General features: G+C 49.2%; 1 protein-coding gene across 1 annotated transcript in view; it reads left to right on the top strand.

Moving 5' to 3' along the window:
- Positions 1-19,026, top strand: part of DNAJB6 (DnaJ heat shock protein family (Hsp40) member B6) — a 47,409-nt gene that overhangs the window by 18,241 nt on the left and 10,142 nt on the right. Inside the window, exons 4-8 of the mRNA XM_033098769.1 lie at positions 1,465-1,524; positions 2,317-2,427; positions 6,871-7,002; positions 8,901-9,042; positions 9,574-9,644. Of these exons, the coding sequence (XP_032954660.1) occupies positions 1,465-1,524; positions 2,317-2,427; positions 6,871-7,002; positions 8,901-9,042; positions 9,574-9,644 (516 nt within the window). The remainder of the gene's footprint in view (positions 1-1,464; positions 1,525-2,316; positions 2,428-6,870; positions 7,003-8,900; positions 9,043-9,573; positions 9,645-19,026) is intronic.

Raw genomic sequence — 19,026 nt, 5'->3', positions numbered from 1 at the left:
AGATACTGGATGCGAGCGAAGGCCAGAGGCATTGGCTTCCTTTCCTGAATTAGCAGAAGCTGGCGGTTAGCAGTGCCCTCCGCAGGTCTTGGGGAAGAGGAGACTTATGCGTGGGTTCCGGGACGAGGACAGTGTGGCACTTCGTCCGAAAACTGGGCCCCTGCCGGCAGCTCCCTGCCAGGAGGCAGTGCGGGGCGACCTGGTGTGGGTCAGGGCAGAGGTGTTTGAAAGGGCAGGGGCTGCTTCACCGCCCTCGGAGTGGGCGCCTGCTCCCAGTCGCAGGGTGTCTCCGTAGGGTCGGGGTCACTGGTGAAAGACATTCTTGATTTTTAACCATCACCCCATGCCAGGAGTTAACACATGACCACCCTGGTTTTATCTAGTAACCAGCCCCCACACCCTTATTTTAAAGGTGGGCCCGGACATCTTATTTCGCAAGTAGCTTCTGTTGTTTATGAAAGCACATACACACCGACACCTGCAGTCTTACTGAAATGCAGCACCTAGGCTCTTAAACCGCCGGTCGGCTCTGAGCTGGACCGAGGCCAAACACCGTGGGACCGCTATCTTGTTGTTTGTGTGCCCGCCTAGTACTCCCCGTTTGGTGGGTCACGTCGACCAGGACATTAGAAAAACAGTACTAAACCCAGATTTGAGATGTGGCAGAAAGAACCTTGAAGCTCCCATAGACGTTGTCCTCACCTTTGCTTGTGAGGGAGCGCATGTTTCTCCTGGTCTCTCGTGCAGCCTTCGGCCCCAGCTGGGCTGTTGGGAGCTCCCGTCTCAGGTACAGTTACTGTTCTTACCCAGTTCTGGTCAGCAGAAACTGGTTAGGAGGCATTTGCTTTCATGCCCTTTCCCCGATAACCCCTGTCCTTTGCACAGTTTTGTAGAACATGAGATTCTGGGGGAACACGTGATTTTTTTATCAAAAGAACCTACCAGTCTAAACAGGGCTGCATTGTAGTTCTTTTTATTCTAGGCCGCAAGTGGTGAAAGGACAGGAAAGCTGTCCTGACGGCTAGGTGGGGCTGTCTCCCAGCAGGGCCTGAGCCTGTAGGCGCGGGCCTGGCCCTTTCTGTCCTCACCGGGGCCCTGTCCTGGTGTCTTCGGGCCACAGACCTCTTGCCCAGTTGGACTTTGTAGGAAGAAGATGCACTTTGTGATGCGATTTTAATGTAGCAGGCCTGGGCTCTGGGCAGGAGAACGAAATAAATATTTCAATGTTTGTAATCACATTTTAAACTTCATAATACATAAATATTTTTATGAGTTGTTTTTAAGGAGAGATATTTAGGTTTCCCCTCTCTGCCTTTTCATTTAAAGTGGTAAGCCTAACTCTTTAAATGAATTGTGAGAATTGAGAACTGCATTGGTCTTTGATTTACAACTTTGGGAGTACTTCATTGAATTTTGAGGGGAAAAGAATTTAGTCGTTACTGATTTTTCTTCTTGAATTTATAGCTAAAAAACGGGACATCTATGACAAATACGGCAAAGAAGGATTAAACGGTGGAGGCGGAGGTATGTCAATGGAGTTTTCTTTATGCCCCGGTGCCTCCCGTGATGAGGCTTGGGCAATGAGGTCTTGATGGGGGTTGAATTCGTTAGCTCTTGGACAGTAGGGTATTAGGCAATACAAATGCAGGCCTGAAAACAGGCTGAATTGGGGAGAGGAAGGAGAGATGGACAGCATTTGAAAAACCTACCAAAAATCTTTTGTTTTTTAGAGTAGAAATTTTATGTTGATTGGTAGATAGGAAATAATTTACAATCTTAAAATAACATTGTGAGTTTGTACCCCTAGATCAGTACCTGGTATTATGTCAAAATATCCTTTAACAAACAGATTCTAGAAAAACTGAAATAACTACCTGGGGTGGTGAGGCCTGAACATGTGTTTCTGATAAAAAGTTCCTGTAATGATCTGCTGTCCCACCAGCCCCTCAGTGGGCGTTTGGAAAGAATACCCCAGACAGACCACAGACAAGTGTGAGCAGCTGTTCGTAGGCTTGGTTTACATGAAGTGACATAACAGAAAATAAAATAGGGGTGCTGCTAGTGCCAGTGACCCACTGTGCCGTGCTAAGACAGTAGTGACGAGGCAGGTGCTGTGGCGGTACCCTGCACGCTGCAGTCCACGCGTGCCGGTCAAGTCCAGGCGCACAGCTCTGAAGCTTCAGGCCGCGCAGGCACATGCTCGGGCTGGGGAAATACCTTCTTTTCTTAGGTCAGGGTGTCTCTTGTTCTAGAGGCATGATTGTTTGCGTGCTAAACACGAGAATTCCTACCTAAGGCTGTGCTTGGCTCCTGTAGGTGGAACTCATTTTGACGGGCCTTTTGAGTTTGGCTTCACATTCCGGAACCCAGATGACGTCTTCAGGGAATTTTTCGGTGGAAGGGACCCGTTTTCATTCGACTTCTTCGGTAAGTTCCTCGTCTGGGCTGTCATTTACTCTGGTGTCTCCATGACTCAGCAGGCAAAGTGGTGGTGATGCCTTTTTTGGTATTTGGGGTTAGTTGTCAGAGCTCATCGAGTCTATGGATTGCAAGTGCTTCCCTGTTCGGAGGGTTGCGGTGTCATTTCACTTTGAAACTATAGTTGAGCAAAGAGCAGGATCTTATGAAGTTTTAAAGATATGTTTGCTACACAATGCACAAAACACAGAAATGAAAGAGACAAGTCATAATACAGACATGTGTTTCAAGTAAGTTGGTGTCTCAGGAGACGAAGTTGTGTTAAGGTATAAAGATCTTCCTCAAGACACTTATGAAATGGTGCAGGATACATCCTTTTGTTTTCTAAAATCTGTATTAGGGTTCTCCAGAGAGAACTGGCGGGGACTGTATCTATTTCTCTCTCTGATTCTGAAGAAATTTAGTGTAAGGAATTGGCTCACTGGATTATGGAGACTGCCTGACACGTACAGTCTGCAGAGCTGATACCCAGTTCCAGTCCGAAGGCCAGCAGGCTTGAAGAGCCCGTGTCCAGGTAGAAAGCCGGGAGGCAGGAGAATTCACTTTTACTCGGTGGAGGGCCGGCCGGCCGGCCTGTCTGCTGATTGGATGAAGCCCGCACACAGGGAGGCCAGTCGGCTCTGTTCAGTCTCTTGATCTAAGTGTTAACTTCATCCGAAAACACCATCAGACACACCCAGAGTCATGTTTGACCAAATGTCGGCACCCTGTCGCCCCTTCAACTTGTCACATAAAATTACCCATCCCAAGTGTGCCACTTGTCACCTGGGAGTCCATGCTCATCATCTCCTTACAGGGTACATAACCTCCAACGAAAGACAGTAGCAAGGTCGTCATCCTGCCTGACAGCTGTCACTAACCCTTCCCCAGATAGGAGGTGACGGCCTAGACTCCAGTCTTCTCCTTGATCCCCCACAGGTGAGACGCTGTGATACAAAGCTCTTACGGGACTTTGTGTAAAGTAAGGGGGAGAGAAAGGCAAACAGATGTTTGCGTAATACTACAGATCTGTGCACAGACCACCTGCACCACAGACTCAGGAGGAGACACTCACGGGGATCAGAGTCCTTGGTGTGTGACAGCCACGCGGTCGTAGCTGGGTGTGGGACCTACCACCTCCTCTCCTTTGGCCCTCAGCTGGTGGGGGAGGGAAAGGGTTTGGTGGCACATTTGGTTATGTTCACATGTTTTAACTAAAATTTACTTCTGAAATATACATGTAATGTTTATCCTTCAATCTCAAAAATAATACAAAATGCACTCGCAGTATAAGAATTTGGAAGACAGAAACGAGGTGAAAGGAGATGGGGAAAACCTGTTTTGCCTCCAGTTAAAAGCCCCACTGGTAACAGTTTTCAGGCAGTACCATTGTGAAGTGTCCTCGTACTTTGTGTTCTGCCTTCTTCTGAAGCTTAAATTCTGTGACCTGTAACAACATGCATCTAACATCTTCTCCTTGTACTTACCTCCTCCTGTATTGGAAAATGAGGTTATTTTCAATTTTTACACACTCTTGGTGTAGTGAGTTATTTCCATGTTGGAGATGAGTTGGTTTTCCTGAAGTAGAATTGCTGGGTTTGAAGGGTTTTTAAAAATTGCATTTAGTTGAAATGCAATTTTTGAAAATTGTATTTCAGATGCAATTGTAGAAGCTCATGATATGTATTCCCAAGTTGCTTTTAAAAAGAGCAAAAACCAGTAATAGCCAGTGTTAGGAGGCTCTTACTAAGGATTTTTCTAGTCTCAACAGTGTCAACTTTTTAACACAAAAGCATGACCAAAAAAAAATCTGTTAGTGTCACTATGGCTATTTTAAGTAGGACCTTTTCATTTTCACAGTTAACTTTTGTGATCTCTAATAGTTGAAATTATACATTAAAATTGAGTGAATTTCTGAATTGCAGAAAGTCATGTTTAGGTCCCATAATATCAACAGAAAAATAAGCAAGATAGATTTTTTAAAAATGATACAAGAAAACATAATTTGAAAAGCCACTGGCCTTACTCTCATATTTCTAAACCAATTTTTAAAGTAGCTTCTAAAGAAGATGTTTTTATATGATGAAAGTGTTCATTTAGCTTAGCGTATGAACATTTTAGAACTACTTGCTTAATTGTGGTGTCACACAGACGCTGGTTTAAGTTGCACTCAAAAGACTTGCAAATAACATTGAAGGATTTAGTTGCTGTAGGAACCGAAAGGCATTACAGCCAGTCTTTATAGCAGTGATACAAGGGATTCACGTCTGGGGAGGAAAAGACTGAAGCTGCTCCTCTGAGTCCTTCGTGATTGGGCTGCTTAGGGCTGAGGGAGAGAATTGTTACACCGTGTGGGTTTCGCTGGAATGATCCATTTCTGAACTGCGGTGGTCATTGGTGGGCGGTGAGCGCGTTACTCACACCTGACTGGCACGCGGGTGTGGAGGCTGGGTGTGGAGGCCGTGGGAACAAGCTAAGAGGGGACTTACTAGGTGCGTGGATGTTATTTGAATAGGTTGAAGTCTGGAGACACCCGCAAAATGTTACTAGCTTTAGATAAAGTTTACGATTAAGTCTTTTCTCCTGTTCATATTTCTCAATATGGTATTGGGACTTGGAAGCCCTGGTTTACCAAGTAGCTTATAAATGCATTTCTTAAAAAATTTTAAAGGGTGGCATTTACTGTGGAATGTGGGAACTAAGTTGCGAACTCTGTGAAATTTGGGGGCTAACTACCTTCTTGCAGACAATAGCCCCCCTCCTCCATTATCTTTTTGACTGACACCCCCCGCTGCCCACCCACCAGGGGGCTGCCTCATGATTGCACATTCCTTCCTCCAGCGCTTTGTCCTTTCTAGAACTTGCACAAGCCATCAGGGAGCTCCAGGGTAGTCAAGTGGATCCTTCCTTTTCCAGGCCTGCGCTGAGCAGTAGATGAAGCTGACTGACAGGTTTTCATTAGGAATAGCTCTCCTCTGTGTTCCCGCCTCCATTCTCAGCTGCCCTGGCGTGGCTGGCAGCCATTCATCACCCCTGGAGGCCAGGGACCAGGCACACTTACTTTTGCCATCTTTTCGGACGTTTCAGAGTTCAGCGAGGTGCTGCGTGTCGGCGTGCTGCGTACGAATCCGGGTTGCATCCGAATCTCAGGTTCTACCCGGCTTCAGTGCTCACCACATGTTCCCTCGCGTTCACTCTGTCGTCATCTTTTCCTGCTCAGGTGGCTTCTTAACTCCCTGCTTCATCACTCCTGGCCTGTCTTAAAAGTACACCATGCTGATTCTGCAGTCTGTGTTAGGGGCTGCTTTTCTCCTTCTGCGGCGTTCATTTCTGTCTTACCATCCGTCAGGATTCCTTCTGTGTTTCTCACAGAATTCCCATTTCCCTGCAAAAATACAGCACTGATTAATTTCATACAACCTCAATAAAATTTCTAAAAAGTTTGTATATTTTCAGTAAATGCTCATTGATAACCAAAAAAAAAAAAAGCCCTTAACTGTCAGGGCTAATCTTATTTTTATTTTCAGGAGCATTTTGGTATCTCCAGTAGCAGTACTGACTCCTACCTACTTGTTAGTAATTGTTATGAAACTAGAGCACAGTGTTACTCCTGAAGTTAACATTTATTCATACTGGACGTCCACTGAACCTTCAAAAAGTTCTTTGAGATGTCAAATTTTCAGAAAAGTTAAAAGGAATTCTCAAATATCCATGGACGGAGCTATTAATCACCAGCTATTAAATTCTGTTCCCTTGCTGTAACATTCTGGTATAAATATATGTTATAATCCATTTTTGTTCATCTCTGAATTAACGTTGGAGAAGGCAGCCTAGACTGCATGGAATACAGCTTCCTAAGAACCTAAGTGAGAACCAGCCCAGCTCAGCCTTTCCAAGGGTGGCGCTGGGACAACATCTACCCGAACTCGCAGTAAAAGGCTGTATTGAAACGGCGCCCTATCCTGATTGGAAGCGTGCATGAATGGTCTGCCAGCAGTCTGGGGGTTTAGTCCCTAATGAGCCTTGTCTTTAGTTGAATTAAACGAGGGAGTGAGACTCCTGGGTAGATGGACTTTCCAGCGTATCTGTAGATATGTTACATTAGTATAACTTTGTGGTAAGTTTTTGTTCTTAATGGGCACTAACCCGTTTTCCCTTATTGCAGCTCTCCCATGAAAAAATAAAGGTGAATAAAGATTTTACGTGGGCGGCTGGTTAGCCCAGTGGGTTGGAGCATGATGCTTGTAACACCAGGGTTGCTGGATCGATCCCCACATGGGCCACTGTGAGCTGTGCCCTCCACAACTAGATGGAAACAACTACTTGACTGATGGGTCCTGGAAAAACACACTTAAAAAAACAAGTGAAAAAAAACCACAAAAAACATTTTATAAAATGCATGTTTGTTTTCAGACGACCCATTCGAGGACTTCTTTGGCAACCGGAGGGGCCCCCGTGGGAGCAGGAGCCGAGGCACAGGGTCATTCTTCTCCGCCTTCACTGGGTTCCCGTCGTTTGGAGGAGGGTTTCCTTCTTTTGATACAGGTATCAAGTCCTTTGATTTAATCTCGGGGATCAGAACAGGTCAGTTGCTGCAGCCAGACTCGCCATGCAGTTGGGCAGCCTGCGTGTGTGTCCTGGTGCAGCAGCCGTTAGGTGTGCCAGTATTTGTTATGTGTAAAAATCTGTGCTTACCTGCAGTGTTTCAAACCTTCTGAAGGACGTTACACGTTAAAAGCCATTTACTCTTACTATTAAACAAGTGAAGTTCCTAGTTGAAAGGAGGAATGTGTTTTTTGGTAAATAACTGCAAAGTATGCCACTTAGACAATCTTACTAAATCCTGTTTTATCTAATCTCCTTGGCAGGTAAAACACACATTGAGGCTGTGTCCAAAGAGAGTCCGGGTTGATGGCCTCAGAAGGTGGGGCTGTAGCACAGCCGTGTTCTGTGACCCTGGCCAGGCTGCGCCCCTGGGGGAAGTGGGATCGGTGGTGAACGCCCAGCACACGAGCAGTGGGCCGTGGTCTGTGCAAAGACACTTACCAACTCCTGGGGCGTGCACATGGCACGACAGAGTTGTGTGTTTACCCAGAGAATTAGAATCTCATGTTTGCAGCTTGATTTTTCTGATGCCGTTTTTATTTTAAATGGTGCATGGTTAGAAATGGCAGTGGTTTGTTCTGCAGGCTGCCCTGTTGCATACAGCTCAGTGTTGTTCCCTTCAGATGTGCTCATAACATCTAGAAAAATCCTTTTGATTGGATTTCAATAGAAACCACAATTTTAGATGTACTTTTCTCCCACAAAGCCTCTCCTTAGATAACCACGTCTTAAAACGCTAACAGTAATATGCTAGAGTTTAAGGGAGAGTAAAAGACAGCTGGTTAAAAATACCAAAATAGTACTTCATTTAAGAAGTGTGTGGCTGGCGTGAGGTGTGTGTGTGGGATGCAGGCCTCCCTCACCCTGAGGAGCCTGTAAAGTGTCACGTGGCTCCAGGCTCACTCTGGACCTATGCTGTCTGTGTGGTGGCCGCAGCTCCCTGTCGCCGCTGAGCACTGGCGATAGGGCCGGTCCTCAGGGAGACGTGTTACAGCTGTGACATACACGGTGGGTTTCAGGGACTGATTCTGCAAGGAAGCATAGCTGCTGTGAAAGGTTCTCTATTGTATGCGGCACTATCATGGGTATTCTGGACTAAAGTGTATTGTTCAGATCAGTTTTGCCAGTTCCTTTTTTCAGTGCGGCCATGAGCATGAGAGAGTTTAAAATGACATTTGCTCTCATTCTGTTTGTTTTGGACATCACTGGCTCTAGACAGTATTAGGCCTAGATGGCGGACTTGTGCTTAGGGAGCATGGGGTATTTGTGCACAAGGAAAGCAGCCGCTTGTCAGAGTTTATGTTCGTGTGACTCGTAGAAATCAGGTTTGGAATGTCCGAGGTGTGATTACCATGGAGTTTAGAGCGGTGTCCTTGAGCTGGAGAGCCCTATATTAGATTGTTACTGCAGATTTTTATCCCCTGTGGTCACGTTGCAAGGAGGGTCAGCAGGTTGGGCTTGCCATCCTGGGGTTGGTTGACGTCGCTGTTCCCGTGAGATACAGAAGCACGGTGCCAGCCCAGTGTCTCCGTGGTGCATGGTGCCAGGTCGATCACTTATAAATAGGCTGACATGCCACTGAGGTCCAGCGAGCTCAGTGTAAGCGGAGACAGAAGGTGACTGACGTGCAGGCGCCGTCCCTCTGCTCCCTGGGTTCAGGGCCTGGCTTCTGCCCCGCGCCACCATGGCTCTGCCACAGCTGTCTTGGTGGCCGCGCCAGGCTTGGGCCCCTTTCTGTGCGCACAGACCACACGGCTGACAGGAGATGTCCGTCTCAGAGTTGTGCACGAAGTACTGGACCTGCGAGTCTCTAATCTCCTTGTCCCCTTCTCCCACAGGGTTCACTTCCTTCGGGTCACTGGGTCATGGGGGCCTCACTTCATTCTCTTCCACGGCGTTTGGTGGGAGTGGGATGGGCAACTTCAAATCCATATCAACGTCCACGAAGATGGTTAACGGCAGAAAAATCACCACAAAGAGGTAACAGTGGGCTCTGTATTTCATGGTGCAGTGAGCCAGTCACTGTTACTGGCGCCCCCATCCCCAGTGTGAAGTGGATGTGCTGTGCACACCTGACCATACGCGCCTGCCCCATTGCATCTGAATTAGGACTTAGGTTTTTAAATCTTCGCTTAATGTTAACTATTAGAAGTAATTTTATTTAGAGCCTTTTTTAAGTACACAGCAGTACAATAATGAGTAATAAATTTTGCTGGCACTGTTAGAACGGTAAAGGGAAAACTGGCAACAGTAAAACCCCGAGCATTTCGATTACTAGTATGTGCATGTATTTCGTGTTCATCTATAGTGTACTTGGGACGAAACCTACTGTCAGAATAAATCCATTTGAAGAAAGATTTATTGTCAACAGGTTGGCTTCAGCTCTGCTTTTCAGCCTCAAAATCCATGATTCATGTGTATCTATGGCAGTTACGTCCTTTGAAATATGCACATACATTTACACATACGTTTACTTCAAAAACAAGTTCTAAAATGCGTTTTATTCTCCAGAATTGTCGAGAATGGTCAAGAAAGAGTGGAAGTTGAAGAAGACGGCCAGTTAAAGTCCTTAACGATAAATGGTAAGGAGCAGCTGCTTCGCTTGGATAACAAGTAACAACGCACGCGCGTAACAGAGGTGTTAGCTGTAACGCCCTGTGAGGACTAACAGGAACAGTTTGTGAAGATTTCAGACGAACTCGACTTTCAGTATAACATACCTGATTTAAAGTATTTATACCCAGCTCGGAGCCCTGTTGTCATAGACGTTTGATTTATTGTTGGGACCACATGATAGGACCATTTTTTTTGTCTTTAAAATTGTTGTAAATCTCTGTATGCACTTTGCTTTGTTCTTAATCGTAACCTAAGGTGGTCGTGACTTCCGTACACTAACACCAGCACGGACCTGCTTTCCATTGTGTCTAAGACGTGAGCCAAGTGGTGTCAGCCTGCTGTGAAGTTAGCATTGCCAGACGACTCTTCACCAAAATAATTTCAGTTGTTTTCAGTATTTAGTAATGAAAGATATTAATGCATTAATGGTAATACATTTCTGATTTAATATAAATTGAGGATGTTTTCTAGTTGTGCATGAATGCTGGCAACGTAGTAAGTTTTGACAATTGTTTAAATATGTAATGTTAAGCTTAGGTTTAAAAAGTAAAGTTGGTAAACTGGGTCTTTGTCATTTGCTTAAAAAAAAAAACGAAAAAGAAAATAAATGCGAATGTGTTTGGTGCATTCTTCCCTGAGTGGGATCTGTAGCCTTCTTGTGTCCGTGTGTTTCTGTGCCTGGGCCTCCCTGTCACTTCCTGACTGTATGTGCATCTGAACTTGATCATGTGTGTGTTTTCCTCAGTGTATGGAGAGTGTGTGAAGATTGTCCTGTTTATGTGAAATAATGATTAGAGGCTCCTTGGAGATTTTAACATGGAAACCTACTTTTCTCCAAGGAGGGCAGAAACAACTAGAAAAACAAAGAGTTTTTTGCTCTTCACAGTACGTTCTCATTTTCCAGCTTCTGTTTGATCCCAGCTCATTTAAGGATTGCATAGTAACGTCATGGAGTGATCCCAATGTGGGCAAAAATAAAGGTGTTTGTTTTGTTTTTCAATCTGTAAAGTCTGTCACCGTCACCTCGGAAAACTAGAATTTCCAGCCAGAGGAATATTAAACAGGACGTTGACTGTATTTAAACTCCCCCACTCAGTTTTGTTTTGGAAATAGAGAGCATGAGAGCTGTTGGAAGAAGGGGAGTTAGCAGGACAGCCCCCGGACAGTTAGTGTGGGCCTCATTGGAAAGTGTATGGAAAAGCATGGCATCCCCGTCTTTAAAGAATATAAATGCTTTACTGCTGAAAACAAGTAACAGGTATTTTTTAAAAAATCTCACAGGAGCTATAAAAGGCTCACAAAATTTGAGTATTCAAAGACAGTTGAAGTAAGGAAAACGAGATGCCTAAACGTGCTGTCCTAGCCCTCAGTGCCTTTGGATAGGGGGTGTCCGTCGCACGTTGGAAAACTGGTGTGAAATCTAGTTTCGCAGATGACCATTTTAGTACCAGAAAGCCGCCTTTCCTTTCTGCTGTAGGACCAATGGTTTGTTACATGAGAAACTCAGGTAAATACCTAGAACTCCTTAGTTTTGCATTTTCATTAGTGGGTGGGGTGAACTGTTTGGGGGAGAGGCCTGTGGTCCCCCAGGGGTACCAGCTAAATGAGAAGTCTGGTCCATCCCGTAATCGTTCGTTTCCCAGAAGCCGTTCACTGTAATGATAACTGTGGCTTTACATTGGTGGACATACTTGGGTGGTCGAGACTGTGTTCAGTGCAACTCCAGCTGTGAACAGTTCATTCAAATGGGTGTTGCAGGTAAAAGATGTTGGACACCTAAGGAATCTTTGGTGGAATTTTCTGGAGGGGACCATCCCATTTGACAAAATGGCCTTTGTTCTGCATGTGTGTTGATAGGAGTGTTAATTCTGTTAAGTTTTTAATAGAGAACTTATTTTTTGCTGTCAGAACTTGTTCCTTGGATTTTGAAAGCCAAGTCTGTTCCTGGAGCATCGTGTCTAGCATGCCGTGAAAGCAGCTCGGAACAGTTAGGCTGCTGCTTCTGGAGTTGGTGGCATCACTCATCGAAGGAATGAGTTGGCATTTAGTCTGCATGACAGGTTCTGGTCATTTGTTCGTCCCTGTACTGTCTGTGCTTTGAAGACCTTTCTATAGTCTTGAATGCCTTTGAAAACAGGAAACTTGAGCGCTCGCCCCAACCGGTGGGCGTGCAGTCCTGTGGCGCTGGGCGCCACCCTTCTGCCCCCTGCCATCTGTCATCATGTGTGTGCTCACGCTCGTCTGCTGTCAGTAAAGTTGGGAGATGTTTTCATCCCCCAGGGCAGAGTCCTGAGGGTACGTGTGGCACCTCCTGCTGTGTTTTTCTGTGCTCTGTTTGGAAAGGTCCAAGGAGGGACGGATGGTACAGCAGCTCTTCCCGGCAGTCAGACGTGCGGACCTCCCAGTGACTAGCACTAACCTGCGGCCCGGGGCTTGTTGTCACTGAGAGAAATAGAGGTGGCGGCAGACAGCCTCGCCTGTCCCTTGCTCCTGAGCAGCCTGTCTGTTGATTTTATGGAACGACTTAGAGGGCCTTGACTGAGCTTTCGAGCTGGTGAGTTACGTGCTTCGTGGAGAACTGGTGTCCTCCTGTCCAGTCTTCCGAAAACAGAACGACCTGGTGTGGAGTTGGACCCGGTAGGACTGCAGGGCCCGCTAGGGCAGGTCTGTTCCTGCTGCTTCGGTCTCTGGCACGTGCAGCCTCCACAGTGCTGGCCGTGTAAACCAGGCCCAGGTGGCGCTGTCCTGTGCCATGCCCGGGATGTGGGCTTGTTCCCCTGGAGCACGTGCTCTTTCCAGTCCCCAAGTGTCTGCTTCGAGGGCTCGCCAGCATCTTGGTTTGTGACATCTGCTTGCACCGCCAAACGGCAAATGTTTATGTTGAGTCTCAGTCATCAGCACTGCAGGTGGCTACACTCGGCCTTTTCTAGGCCATTCTCCCGCCCCGTCTGCTGCTTCGCCCTCCCCGGCTGTGTCCCGATGCTGAAAGGAGGGAAAACCAGGAGCTGATGTAGCAGCTGGTGTTGTGGGACTTGGCTCCTGCTGCTGCTTCATGTAGAAAAGAAGCCCAGCGGCGGTGCTGGGCCTCTGGCTCGAGCTTTACCCAGAACTTGGGTTGTGTGAGGAGGGCTGGCCCCGGCCCTGGGCTGACGGTCAGCGTGCTTGTTCCCCTGGGAAGCCTTCCACGCTTGTCTATCTCCCAGGGTACACTCGGTCTGCCTGTATAGCCTCTGGTCTTAGCACATCGTCTAGTTACTGAGAGCTTTAATGTTTCTCAATTATGGCTGGTTTGTGTACGTTTTCTCTCTGTCATCAGTTTGGTGAGCTCCCATAACTGAATGAGTCCCTCCTGCTGAGAGCCGGGGGCTTCGGTCAGTGTGTGCTCAGGTTGTCGGTCAGTGTGTGCTCAGGTTGTCTCCCGCACGTTTGTTCTAGTAAGAGGACATAGTCGGGCTCCTACCTGCTTTGCTTAGTCCCTCAGGAAGCAGTAGCTGGCCGGTCTCCAGGCCTCTGTCAACCAGTGTCCAGCTTTCATCTTTCCCTCCTACTCCTTTGTCAGCTGCGCTTCTGCAGAATATTGCTTGCAGCCTTTTCACAAAGGTGAGTTTTTAAAATTACTTTCGAGTTTGATTTATACAACATTCTTCATTTTTGTTGATTTCTAAATCAGCTATATTTTTTATTTCCATGTTCAATCAAGACACTACCTATAAAAAATCTGTTGTTTGGAAACGGAGGGTTCAGGAACAGTGGGCTTTTATCTCGTTGTGTCTGTGAGCTTTTATTCTGCTGGGTCTTTGCTGTCTTGGTTAAGTCCACTGTCTATTTACTGTATTAAAAAGTTGAAAATACTAACCCAGCTAGAATTTTTGATGCATACAGTAACTTACTCTCCTATATGGATAGTTATTTTGTCCTTTCCCCACTGTGAAATTTGACTTAATAATTTGCCTGTTTTGGATTTTTTTTTTTTTTGGAGGCAGCTTATCAGGGTTCTCCCATAGTGAATTTGTTAAGGATTGATTTTTAAAGAAAGGGAAAGAAGACTTTGGCCCTTAACACATCAGCGAAAGATCTGTTTTAATCTTCCCTTAGAGATGTGAACGTACAGAAGGTGTGGGTCAGCTGTGCCGGAAATGTGATCTAAAGTATGAAGCTTTATGAGCAGCTGTTTTAGGGGTTGTGTTTGTGCTTGAAAGTAGCCACTTCCGTGGAGTGTGTATACAGCAGTGTCAAGTACAAAGCTTTAACGTACATTCGTAGTTTTCTTTGCCTTTAAAAATTAATGTGTCATCTAGTTTTGCTTTAACTTGAAAGAGGATTTCCTGGGGATGTGAGGTGAGTAGTCGTCACTGCTGCAGCGGTGGACAAGGTGCCATGTTGGAAGGAGGGCCGTTGTCCTCACCGTGTCACCGTGATGGTAGCACACCAGTTCCTTGGCACAGGTCTGGCTTAGCCTAAAGGGTTTAAAATACGTATGTTTAACAGATGGCAGCATTTCAGAGAATGAAAAGAAACGAGAGACTCACTTGTGGAATTTTTATGTGGATTCAACCGTGTCTTTAGAAAAACAGATCTTATGGCTGTGTGACCCTACAACAGCGTGTCCATACCGTTGTTTGCGCCTTTTCAGGATGTACTTCTGTCGTTACGATGGCGTCCCTCTGTGTCCTGACGGAGTCGTGCTGAGCTCAGACCCGGTCCGTTAGGGCTGCGCTGGGCTGGGCTGGGCGCGGACGCGGGCAGCTCGCCGGCGGGGCCGTGGGGCCCTCTGCTTGTTTGGGGCACTCGGTCGGATTCATCCTGTTGCCGGGAACTGTACTCGAGCGTGGGGCTCCGGGGTCTGTGGCCTCTGGAGATGCGTCCTCAGGCCGCGCAGCGTGGGCATTACTACTGCGTGGGCTCGGGCGGGCGGCGGCTTCTGTGTCCTTCCTTCATCCTCACCCGCGTGCCCCCGGACCTGCTCCCCGCACCGCAGAGCCTGGGCACCGTCTCACTTGGTTTCCCCTTTGCACCCTTCAGCACCATGCTCTTTCGCCTCCGCCAGTAGTTTTGAGAACTAGTCCTGACATCCCTTAGGTTGCTGCCATTGGAGACAGTTGTGGCAGCGCTGGTGCCTGTCGTCCCCACCTCGACACTGCGCAGTGTGTCCAGCTGGTAGCTAGTCGCTCTGTCCCTCCTGGTTCGTGACACTTTAGAACTTGTGCCCACATCATTCATCTCCTGTCCACTCCATCTGAGCCACGGCGTGGTCTGCCATGCTTTCCCCACGTCCTGTCTGTGTCTCCTCCCTGTGCCGGCAGCCGCATGCTTGCTTTTCCGCACCGCTGCGGCCCTGGCCGTGGGTCCATGGCACCAACCTCAGCGTGTACCGTGGTGTTGGCACGTGTCCACTGGGCTCCATGAGGGCGAACGCGTCGCACGTGGGGTGCGGGGCCTGGCACGTCTGGCCCTCAGTCTGAACGCATCTTCTAATGGGCCCGTGATGCGTTTTTGGGCGTTTGGGTAACCTCAGGTTGTGCTGGTGGCATTCATGGTTTGAGTAAGGATGGGGTTAAACCCCCCCACCCCCCCAAAAAAAGAAAAACATCCACAACCAAGGCCTCTTGAATTGTACATATTTGGGAAAAGTGACTTTCTATCTGTGGAAGTTTGCTTGCATTTGCATGTTATCAGCCAGACCCCGGGGCTGCGTTTGGATTCCATTTGAGGAAGGGCTGAGGCGTCTGATGAGGGCCGCACACCAGCTGCCGGAAGGGACATTCCTGTCATAGCTTCTTGCTGATCTCAGTGTGCTCTGGGTCCCGACGGGCACATCGTGTGTTTGTTTTTAAATTTGATTTAACTTGGTGCTACAGGGCAGGGTGTTTTCTGGTATATTTAGTCCTCCAAATGAGGGATGTGAGACTTGGAAGCAACGTAAACTTGAGCTAACTTAGGTTTCATTAGTTCGTTTACACACAGGAAAAAGCTAGCAGAGATTACACTAAAACAGTACATTCTGTGTGGGCTATAGGACGAGACGTGACTTCGCGTGTGTATTGCCCTATGTAGTGCGAATTGCTAAACTCAAAACTGTTCAATTTTAATTGATGGTAAGTTTCTGTAGCTGTGGAATGGGTTAGTAATCCATGGAACGGTATGGGAGGTTGGAAAGGCTGTAGAAAGAAGTCAGAAATGTGGCTGGCCTTCAGAAGGTACAGTGTTGGGGGTGAGACAGCAGTGGTTTCAGTCCGTGGAGGTTTAGGTTCTATCCAGAAGTGCCATGTATGAATATTTGTGAGACGCTGGCTGGTATCTTTGTGAGGTCGTCCGTGCATTGGCGGGTCGGGGTGGGCTGTTCAGCACGGCGATCCTCGGGGGGTGGCGAGGGGGGGTTTGCACTCGCAGGCGTGGATGCGGAGGTCCACGGGCGGCGGAAGAGCGAGCTTCAGAGAGCCCTGGGCAGCCCGCGGTGGGGTCCTCGCTCTTAGGGTGGTGAGCGAATTGACGCCTATAACACAGTTTCCATAGTTATTGTTCAGTTATGGAAAACGGGCAGTAGTATTTTTGTCCTTCCCAGACAAACCTTTGCAAAGGAGCAAATTAGAGATGAGTTCTAAAGTTGAAAACACAGTTGGGTTGGGTTGTCAAGTTTTAAAATTTCTTACAGAGCCAATTGTAAGTGGTTTCTCCTCATACTCCTTTCCACCTTTCCCTTCCGGCCTGTAGCAACTGGAGCTGATGTGACCCCATTCTTACTGCCGGTCTCTGCCCCAGAGGTGTTGAATTGTGCTTGTAGCTGTGAGAATAGTGGATTTGCGTGCATCACAACCAGCAGTTAAAGGTCCCCAAACCTAGTACTTCAGACTGAGATTTGGGGGTCAGGTGAGATGCCAGTCAGGGCATGAAAGAATCTTCTGGAAATGGTGCATGAGGCAGGTCCACCGTTCGGGTGCTGTCCAGGGCCTGGCCCAGGGTCTGGCCAGGGGCTGTCCAGATTCTGGCTTCAGTGGCTGCATTCTGTTCCTGGGGAATTAAGCAAGGCTGATAACTGCTTCTTTGCTGTAAAATCGAGGTCCAGTTAACCTGATTTTGAGCATGTGGGACACGGCCCTCTCAGAAGCTCAGTTTTGTGACCATGAGGTGGGAGCACTTGAAGTTGCTTTCTCAGCGACTTGAACGTGTGGCTTACAACACGATTTGTTCTGACGTGTGTCATCCTCCCTCCCTCAGGAAACTTCACTTACCGGTTACTTGGTCCGAGTTCAGAGAGAGCTGTCAGCTCTCCCCTGGCTTTCGTAGGCTTTTTTCTGCTGCCTCTTCATGCAGTTTGTGCAGAAATGAGCTGGACACACCTGAGGAAGTGGCCCGGCACCCCTGGGGATGCCTTTGGCCTCCTGGCGGTCACGTCACCTTTACAGGAGTGGTGTCAGGTCACTGACGACATTAGCGTGTCGTCTTGTAATGGGACCTCCGCTCTCATTTAAAAAGCCAGGAAGGTGACGGCGGAGGCGTGAAGCCTCCCTTGGGCTCTGCGAGCGGGAGTCCGCGGGCACCTTCAGCTCCACAGGAAGACGAGCCCGTGGTCCTCGGCGGTGGTAATGTGCTGTCGCAGGCGCTGCTCCTGCTGGCGAACATGTTTGCTGAGAGAACATCCAGCTCCTCAGGCCACTCCGCTTGCTGGACCACTCAGCACCGAGCAGCGTAGCCGCAGGCGGACCGGGGTCTGCAGCCGGTTCCGGGGTGACGGGTGGGCGCCCGCTCGGGCACCGGAGGGAAAGCAGGACTGCAGCCATGCGGTGTCCGGTGCCTAACGTGGGTGTGGACGGACTCTGGTTTCTCAAAGTAAGTGGAGCCCGTGGCTGCTCACGTGAAGAAAGGCTCATTTTGGCCGAATGCCCCAACTTTCTAGGGCACAGCAGCTCGTGTCATCTCTGGGGCAGGGCTTTGTGCCCAGGGGAACCCTTGTGTTTACTTCCAGCATCCAGACACTCGGTGTCCAAGTTAGGACCCGGAGAGTCAGAGCTTGGGTCCTTACTGGGGCTGTGTGGGGGCAGCTTGTCACCTGACACGGGGGAGAGAATCGGGGGCAGACGTGGCGCCCTCCTGAACTCGGGGCCCCAGCTCCCTAGAGGGTGCTGTGACTGCAAAGGGACGGTGTGCCTCTGCCCCGTGGCCCTGGCCTTCTGGGGCCCCAGTGGCACCCGAGCCAAATGCTGTTTGCAGGTGAAGCATAGGCTGTGTTTTTAACCTCTGTGGTGCTTTGCAGGATGCGGGGTTGACAGGTGCAGGAGCCCCGGAACACGCAAAGGCAGGTCAGCTGAGGGCCGCGTCCTCCGAGCTTCAGCCAGAACGCCCGCACCTGCAGGGCTGGGTTGGTGACACTCAGGCGGGCGGGGTGGTTTGTAAACGTCTGGTGGCCCAGTGGTGCCGAGCCCTCCCCCAGCCCGCAGGGCAGGCTCAGTCCTCCAACCGAAGCGGGAAGAAGCAGGAACCCTCAGTCCCACGTAGCAGATGCCTGGGGCACGTTTGGGTCAGAGGACAAAGGTCAGATGGGCAGCAGGGGGTGCCACTGAGACACAAGGACTCACAGAGCAGGGAGACATGTGGGAGTTTCTTGTGCGTCTTGGCGTTGCGCCCAGACCGCCATGCCATCAGAGGCGTGGCTGTGGGGAGGCCTGCCCACGGTGCCAGGCTGTGTGCCAAGTGCTGGACGGCAGATGGCAGCACTAGTGACTCCTGTCCCCGCCTCCGTCCCCATGGCCATGAGTGGCCAGTGGGCAGGGCGCAGGCATTGCATGGACGTCCCTGCCGCTCTGGGACAGACCCGTGCTGTGCCCTGAAGCAGAGCCACTGGTTGTTGAAGAGGCCTGAGGGCCGTCTGGGCACGCGTGGCTCTGAACTTGGACACGGGTCACTTGGGATCTTTGCAAACCTGCGTGCCAGGCTGTGTCCTGCAGTTAGGAGGTGAGCACGCCGGGGGAGCCGGGGTAAGGAGACCAAGGGGGGAGGCAGGCGGTGTGAGGAGGCAGCCCTCGGCAGCACTGGGCTCCCTCTGCCCGCCTGTCTCCAGGCACAGCGTCTGCTGACCCACCTGTCGCTTCTCGTTTCTCTTCTCAGAAGCCACGGCAGGCGGTGGGCAGCGTGGGTCGGGGTCACTCACTGTCCGCAGTGCAGGCTGCCCCCTGGGGCTGCGGGCTTCCCCAGCACCACCGAGAACCAGCCCTGCCGGGCACACACTGCCCCAGGGGTTTGGCCGCGCCCGGTGGTCCTGCACTGAGGGAGGGAGGGAAGTCGGTCGTCACGCTTGTCCTTAGGAAGCCCCTTTGCTCAGGCTAACTCAAGCGGTGTGTGTCACGGGGGGTA

This window comes from Rhinolophus ferrumequinum, chromosome 26, assembly GCF_004115265.2.
Source record: "Rhinolophus ferrumequinum isolate MPI-CBG mRhiFer1 chromosome 26, mRhiFer1_v1.p, whole genome shotgun sequence".
NCBI lineage: Eukaryota > Metazoa > Chordata > Mammalia > Chiroptera > Rhinolophidae > Rhinolophus > Rhinolophus ferrumequinum.
Note: the sequence above shows the minus strand (reverse complement) of the source record. Positions and strands in the feature narration are given on the sequence as shown.